Below are 7742 nucleotides of genomic sequence, written 5' to 3'. Positions count from 1 at the left end.
GACGATGATCCGGCTGCCCACGCGGGAATCGGCGATGGCGATGGCGGGAACTGCACCTGGTGCAGGGGCCGACCGGTGATGCGGGTCGCTGGTGGTGCTGCTGGCGATGGCGGCGGCGGCTGGTGGTGCTGGGCCGTCGCCGGCGCCGTGGTGGCCGGTAGGAACTGGAGGGACGGCCCCCCCAGCGACGCGGTGGTGGCCGGCCACACCGGCCAGGGGGTGCCCGCGGCGTGGTAGTGCTGCAGCAGCAGCTGCGGCGGCGGCGGCGCCCCTCCGTAGGGCGGCTGGAAGGCCGGGGTGGCCCACGGCAGCGACGGCGGCCTGTAGGTAGTGGGGTCGACGCTCGGCGACGGGGGTGGGGTCCTAGCGAGGTAGAGGCTGATGCCTCGGACCGCTTGGACAAGCTCCCGCAGGGTGCCCGACATTGCCTCGGGCGAGAGGATGGGAAGCGGCTCCTCCGTGGTGATGATCGGCAGTGGCGAGGAAGCGGTCCCGGACGTGATCGGCAGCGGCGGCGGGGCGGTGGTGGTGGTTTGCGGCGGCGGTGATGGAGGGAGCGACATGATCACCCTGGAATCTCTGGATACCAAATTGGTAGGACTAGGGTTCCTACCGGGCCTCCGGCGTAGGTTGTATGGGCAGGGAGGAGGGGAGCGAGGGCTGGAGCGGCTGCGCCGGCGAGATGGCGCCGTCGCGGCTAGGGTTAGGCGCGGCGGAGGCTAGGGTTCCGGCTCCTTGGGGAGCCGGGCAACAGAAGATAATATCTTTATTGCTTGATCTCAATTGATGTCTTACAACTAGTATTTATAACTCGAGCCTAAGATAGCTTTCCTAAAGTAATTAACTTTCCTAAAGTAATTTGCCTAAGATAACTTGCGGGCCAAGCCCCTAATATTAACGCCCGGTGGGCCTCTGCCGGCTATAGGCCAAGCCGGTCATAACAGTTAATGTCCTCCAAACTGAAGCGAAAGCTCATACCGGTGAATTCTTGGCCATATCTTTATGTACATCATGAGGAAGAATAGTTGAATCTTCAATGAAATAAAGCAGAAAGATATCATACTGGAAATAATTCTCACCTGTATGTGACAGGCTCCACCAGTGCAACTGACAGCAGCTTAGAGTATAGGAGAGTCCAGCATGAGCTCGTATATTTACCGGTAATTGGACATAACATGAGCGGCCTTAAACATCAGTTAGTCCAGGACCTTTTTGCCAAGAAAAATAAACAAAATTCTGAAAACAGAAGTAAAACCACCCTTTGCATAGATAGCAGATCACTGACAATGACATTGCTAGCAATGCATTCATATGAAGGAAGGTGACTGCTTTAGAGAGTTTACAAAATCTCAGGTGGCTGGTACAAATCATACTAGAAAAGATTGTATCATTGGTGCTTCTAGTGGAAGATTATATATGTATACAACCTACCCCAATCGCCATCAGAAGCCAATATCCATAAAGTTGCAGCCCGTCGTGTTAGACTAGGTCATTTGGTCTACCATTCCTTGCCAATGCAAGATTGAACGATCCATACACATTTCTGATCTTGAGACACCACAAAATGAACTCCATGAAATAGTGAAGGTCTAACTTCTACCAGTGGGCAGTTTGAGAATTTCTTACACTGCCAGGAGGTTTTATGCAAGCAAAAACTCAATTATGCCTTCTGACTTGAGCTCATACGCAAGCAAAAACTCAACTATGCTTTCCAAGGAGTTGGTCTCATATGCAACGTATCGATTAGTCAACCAAATCTATCAAAAAAATTATACTTTGCAGGGAGCAATTTCATATCTTCTCGGTATTTGCCTTCCCTTGAAAAGAGAGACAACATCAATGAAGTTGTTGAAGCTTCAAGTGAGATGCTCTTCCCATCAACTTTAGATAAATAATTTCCGGCCTTGGCAATCTCACCTTTTTCCAACAACATTCTGATGATACGATTCAACAGACGGGAACCGGGGACTATACCACTTTTCTCCATTGATGAAAACATATTGTTAGCGTCTTCCACTGCCCCATCTTTTAGAAGATTTATTATCATTACTCCGTAAGTAGACTCATTGGGCAGCAACCCACTGGCTGATATTGTAACGAACAACTCCTTAGCTTCTTCTTTTCTTTGAACCTTGTACATTGCATTAATCATGGTATTGAGTATTGTAATACTGAACTTTACATTCATTGTTCCTAATTTCTGGAACAGGATAATTGCTTCATCTGCACAATTATTTCTACAAAGACCTCCAAGTATTATACCGTATGTGGAAACGGTCACTGTTGTTCCACTTTCGATCATCTCATGGAACTTTTTCCTTGCAGCAACAGTTCGCCCGGAACGGAACAACCCATCCAGTATGATGTTGTATGTAATAGTATCAGGTTTAACTCCCTTACACAACATTTCCCTAAACAGAGTCAAACCATCATTGATCCTTCCATTTTTAAAATAGCCATCAACAAGTGTACTGTAAGTAACAATATCAGGCTCAACACCAACTACTTCCATGGCATCAAGTATTTTAAATGCTTTATCCATTTTGCCGACTAAGCAATATCCGTCAATCAGTGAATTAAATGTAATGACATCAGGCCTCTCACCTATGTCTGTAACCAAGTCAAAGATATCATGTGCATCCATAACCCTTCCATCTTTGCACAGACTGTTTATTACTGAACTGAAGAACACAATGTCAGGACGAGGAATACCTTTGTTTATCATTTCAGAAACCAGTTCCTTGGCTTTAACCAAACCACCGTGCTTACAAAAGCCCTGAATTATGGATCTATAAACAGCTGTGTTCGGTTGGATTCCCCTGGCAACCATCTGATTAAATTTCTCCATGGCATCGGTCAACCTACCCATTCTAGAAAATGCTGATATCACAGTTGAATATGTGACTACATTTGGACTCACACCTTGTTGCTGCATTTCCGTAAATATGAGCATTGCATCATCCACCATTCCGCGTTTAGCATAGGCATCGATTAATATGGTGAAAACACGGCAGTCGGCTGCAATACCATTGCTTTTCATTGAATTAAAGAGACCAATCATATCAGCAAAGCATCCTTCACTGGCATACCCATGAAGCAAAGTACAGTATGAGACGATATCTGGTTTGTGTCCCTTGGCTGTCATGGAATCAAAAAATTGTGCAGCTTCTTTGCTTCTTCCATGCTTGCAAAGGGAGGCCATTAACGAGTTGCAAGTAACAATATCTGGTATAAGACCCCGTTTTTTCATTTCTCTGAACATTTTAGCAGCCTCTTTCAACCGCCCTAACGTGGCATATCCATGGATCATGCAACTATATGTCACTGTATTGGGTTGAGCACCATTGGTAGTCATATGCCGAAGGACTAGCTCTGCCTTGTCCATTGCTCTGGCCTTGCACAACGCGTCAATAATCAAGTTATATGTTCCCACACTGGGCACAACACCTTGCCGCTTCATTTCATGGAATAGACTGCATGCCTTCCCTGTTTCGCCCTCCTTAAAAAAGCCATGGATGACCGTGTTATACGCCACCACATTAGGGGAGCAGGCACCTCCTTGTTTCGCCATCATCTGGAAGAGGTCGAGCGCCCGCTGGCTCATGCTATTGCCGCATAAGCCCTTCAGAATAATGGAGTATGAGAAGGCATTAGGCACACAGCCGAGCTCGGACATCCTATGAAGCAGCACGTTGACAGCCTCTTCCGTACGATTGGCGTAGCAGAGGCACTTGAGGAGGGTGCTGGCGGTGATTTGGTCCATCTTCAAGCCCGTCCTGAGGATACAGCCGAATAAGGCAAGCCCTAGGTCCGGGCGACAGCACGCGGCAGCAGCAGTCCATGAGGATGCTGTAGGTGTGGACTGTGAGCGGCACCACATTAGGGGAGCAGGCACCTCCTTGTTTCGCCATCATCTGGAAGAGGTCGAGCGCCCGCTGGCTCATGCTATTGTCGCATAAGCCCTTCAGAATAATGGAGTATGAGAAGGCATTAGGCACACAGCCGAGCTCGGACATCCTATGAAGCAGCACGTTGACAGCCTCTTCCGTACGATCGGCGTAGCAGAGGCACTTGAGGAGGGTGCTGGCGGTGATTTGGTCCATCTTCAAGCCCGTCCTGAGGATAAGACAAGCCCTAGGTCCGGGCGACGCGCGCGGCAGCAGCAGTCCATGAGGATGCTGTAGGTGTGGACTGTGAGCGGCACCACCCGCGGGCCGGCTTGCTCCCGGCACACGCGGTTGAAGAGAGCAAGGGCGAGGGCGGGGCCATCTGTGATGCACGCGGAAGAGGATGTAGCACGGGCGAGAGCGGCAAGGAAGCCGTTCAGGGAGCGCCCGGGGACCGGGGTGGCCTGACGAAACAATTCGTCGAACATGTGGTGTGCGTCATCTCGACTGAGCGTGCCTGCGCGCACACGCTCTGTGGCCGCGGCAAAGGCGTCGCGGGGAGACCAGGAAGGTGAGGGCGGCGAGGTGGAGGAGAGGAGCCGGCGGTGGAGGCGGACGCGGGACATCGGCGTGGTGGAGCAGTGGCGGAGGCGGAGGCCGGACTTTGGCTGGATGTAGGAGGAGCGGTGGAAGCAGGGGCGTTGAATCGGCGAGGTAAAGGAGGATGGGCAGAGGAAGCAGGACGAGCGGCGGCAGAGGCGGATGCGCGACATCGTCGGCGGCAACGGCCGTCGAGTTGGTACGCGGTGGAGAGAGCTTTCGATTTGGATTTTGGAGTCGCAAATGGTGAGCCGTGTTTTGCTGGTTTGAGTGAGCCGAGTATTGTTTGTGAATTTGACTCTAGAGTTCACTTTGGTCATTGTATTAACGAAAACGCAACTTACTATCACCGGGCTCGTTGAACCGAATCACTGTACGATAACCCATACCGTTTTGGCTCGTATCACGTCCACGTGGACGAATTTGACCAAAAGAACGCTTTGACTTGTGAGCTGGTCATGACACGCCGAGGGGTTCTTGTCACCCGATTCCCCTCTCGTTCCCCTCGTCCGCAACCGATTCCTCTCTCGTCTCCCTCGTCCGTCGTCGAAATCGCTCGAATCCTCTGCTCCATCATACTGCTCCCCTTACCTCTCGTCAATTTCCAGCGAGAAATTGGTTGCGGCCGCCATGTCCGGCGCGGGTAGCTCATCGGGGGTCGCCGCGGAGAAATCGGCTGCTGATGGTTGGCTCCCTTTGATCCAGTGCCCTGATTGCAAGATCCACAAGATTTGGCAGTTTGAGTCCAATACTGAAAACCATCCCGGGTGGATCTTGTATAAGTGTGTGAATCATAAGGTTAGTAGTTGATTGCATGTTGTTGTTAACTCTGCTTCCCTTTTCATTTCATTTTCAGATTTGTTTTCGGTTTTGTCAAATAGGTAGGGGAGAACCCTTGCAACTTTTCGCACTGGGAATATAGTTACATTGATTATGTGAAGTTGCATGGACATCTGAGTTGTGAATCTCTAGATAGTGAAGTAGTAGAGAGGAAGATAAAGAAGAACAAGGTATGAATGGAACCTGAAAATATGCTGAAGATGACAATGTTGTTGAAATCACTTCGAGAAGATGTTGCAGACTTGGTTGTTGTAATGAAGATAACAGTTGTACTATTATTTGCAATTATCTTTGTGTTAGTGTTACTGTTAGTTCTAGTTAGGATGTGAGTCCTCGATGATGTAAGTGTTGGCTTCTATTAGTGGTAAATTATGTAAGAAGGAGACTTGTGCCACTAATAATTAAGTATTTGTGGACACATTTTTGTTGTTGCAAAGTAATGTTATTGCATGGCCTAAACTGAACACACATTTTGCATTTCATAACATTCATTTGACTGTTGAACACTCATAAAAAATAACAAAACCATTTCTTTAGCATAACAAAAATTGGCCATTCATAGCTCCTTCATAACACACATAAGTAGTTCAAAAACATACAGTACTAAAAGGTTCACAGTTTAACAAGTCTTAACATCTAAAAGTTGCAAAATACTTGATGCATTACATTAAATGGTCATTTGGGACCTGAATTCATCAAACATGTTAACTTTATTTTGCTTGTTTGATGCAACTGTTGCTTTCTTCTCTGGGGCAGCAATTGTTGGGGCATAGTTTATGCCTAAGTAATTTTGGTGATTGATGATAGTACTGCAAAGGACTAACCGTGTGTGTTAAGATTTCAGATAACACACGTCAACGGCACAAGATGACTCGCCCCCTCGTTCGTGGAACGGAAGCACGGTGTTCTCTATGATTCTCTTTATTTGAGTCATAGGAAAGCCGTACTATTAAGAGGGGAACCGTAGTGGAAAGGTTTGGGTGGAATCAATCTTGCACGCGCACACTTCACATATTTTCCCCCTTGCCGGCATCTTTGGAGTGGCTCCCGCCTTTGTGTTTCCTTCTTCTTTGCAAATGGTCCCCCCAGCGGTAGTACCGCTGGCCCTAGCAGTAGTACCGCTAGCCCTAGCGGTAGTACCACTGGAGTGCTAGCGGTAGTACCGCTGCAGCCAGCGGTAGTACCGCTAGCTGGCGGTAGTACCGCTCCAGGAGCTTAGTACCGCCTGCCTAGCGGTTGTACGTGGACAGACCTTTTTGCGAAGACTTTCTTGGTGGTGGTAGTGCTTTTGCACTACCAGGGGCCCAGCGGTAGTACCGCTGCAGCCAGCGGTAGTATCGTTGGAGTGCCAGCGGTAGTACCGCTGCAGCCAGCGGTAGTACCGCTGGAGTGCTAGCGGTAGTACCGCTGCATCCAGCAGTAGTACCGCTAGACTCGGGCTGTGAGTGGGAAAACGGTTGGATTTTCCCCCCACTATATAAAGGGTTCTTCTAGCTGTGGAACCCTATCTCTTACCCTCCGAAGCTCCATTGTTGCTCCCTAAGCTCAAAAGTGCCCGATCTCTCTCCCTAGCCAATCAAACTTGTTGATTCTTTAGGGATTGGTTGAGAAGGCCTAGATCCACACTTCCACCAAGAGAAAAGTTGATTCCCCCACCAATCCCTTGCGGATCTTGTTACTCTTGGGTGTTTGAGCATCCTAGACGGTTGAGGTCACCTCGAAGCCACATTCCATTGTGGTGAAGCTTCGTGGTCTTGTTGGGAGCCTCCAAGCTTTGTGTGGAGTTTGCCCCAACCTCGTTTGTAAAGGTTTGGTCGCCGCCTTCAAGGGCACCTATAGTGGAATCACGGTACCTTGCATCGTGCGAGGGCGTGACGAGAATACGGTGGCCTTAGTGGCTTATTGGGGAGCATTGCGCCTCCACACCGCTCCAACGGAGACGTACTTCCTGTCAAAGGGAAGGAACTTCTGTAACACATCCTCGTCTCCATCGGTTCCACTTGTGGTTATCTCTAACCTTTACTTTGTGTATGCTTATGTTGTCGTCTATCTCTTACTTGTCTTAGTAGCTCTCGTTGTTAGCTTCATTAGGGTTCACCCCATTGTTGTAATATTTGTGAACCCGTATGTTGTTTATCCTAACTTGCTAAGATTATTTAAAAAGTGGTTGTTGCCTATTCACCCCCCTCTAGTCAACCATATCGATCCTTTCAATTGGTATCAGAGCCACGTCTCTTTATTAAGGGTTTAACCACCTGAAGAGTATGGAAGGCGAAGAGGGAATTAACCATGGGCAACCCGAGGCCATGGACTTGACTTGGTCACAAGGGACGACTTGAATATGTCTATGGCCGCCCTCAAGACGTCCTTGACGAACGAAGTCAAGACCATGCTTAAAGAGTTAATTGAGGGATT

The 7742-nt window shown here is 48.9% G+C and overlaps 1 protein-coding gene across 1 annotated transcript; it reads right to left on the bottom strand.

The window, feature by feature from the left end:
• Nucleotides 1–1245: 1245 nt before the first annotated feature.
• On the bottom strand, nt 1246–4793 carry LOC123401496 (protein Rf1, mitochondrial-like). Its single transcript, XM_045095349.1, has 2 exons — nt 4150–4793; nt 1246–3819 (listed from the first exon to the last, which is right to left on the bottom strand). The coding sequence occupies exons 1-2, from the start codon at nt 4658–4660 to the stop codon at nt 1748–1750; spliced, it is 2583 nt and encodes an 860-aa protein (XP_044951284.1). The 5' UTR covers nt 4661–4793; the 3' UTR covers nt 1246–1747.
• Nucleotides 4794–7742: the final 2949 nt, after the last annotated feature.

The sequence above is a fragment of the Hordeum vulgare genome, chromosome 1H (genome assembly GCF_904849725.1).
Source record: "Hordeum vulgare subsp. vulgare chromosome 1H, MorexV3_pseudomolecules_assembly, whole genome shotgun sequence".
Taxonomy (NCBI): domain Eukaryota; kingdom Viridiplantae; phylum Streptophyta; class Magnoliopsida; order Poales; family Poaceae; genus Hordeum; species Hordeum vulgare.
This window is presented reverse-complemented; position numbering and strand designations above follow the sequence as displayed.

Bases quoted from the DNA above. Each gene is read 5' to 3' on its own strand.
- LOC123401496 (XM_045095349.1), bottom strand. From the start codon at position 4,660: ATGTCGCGCATCCGCCTCTGCCGCCGCTCGTCCTGCTTCCTCTGCCCA. The intron at 3,820-4,149 runs GTCGCCCGGACC...CTGCCGCGTGCT, and splicing joins GGACTGCTGCTGCCGCGCGC to GTCGCCCGGACCTAGGGCTT.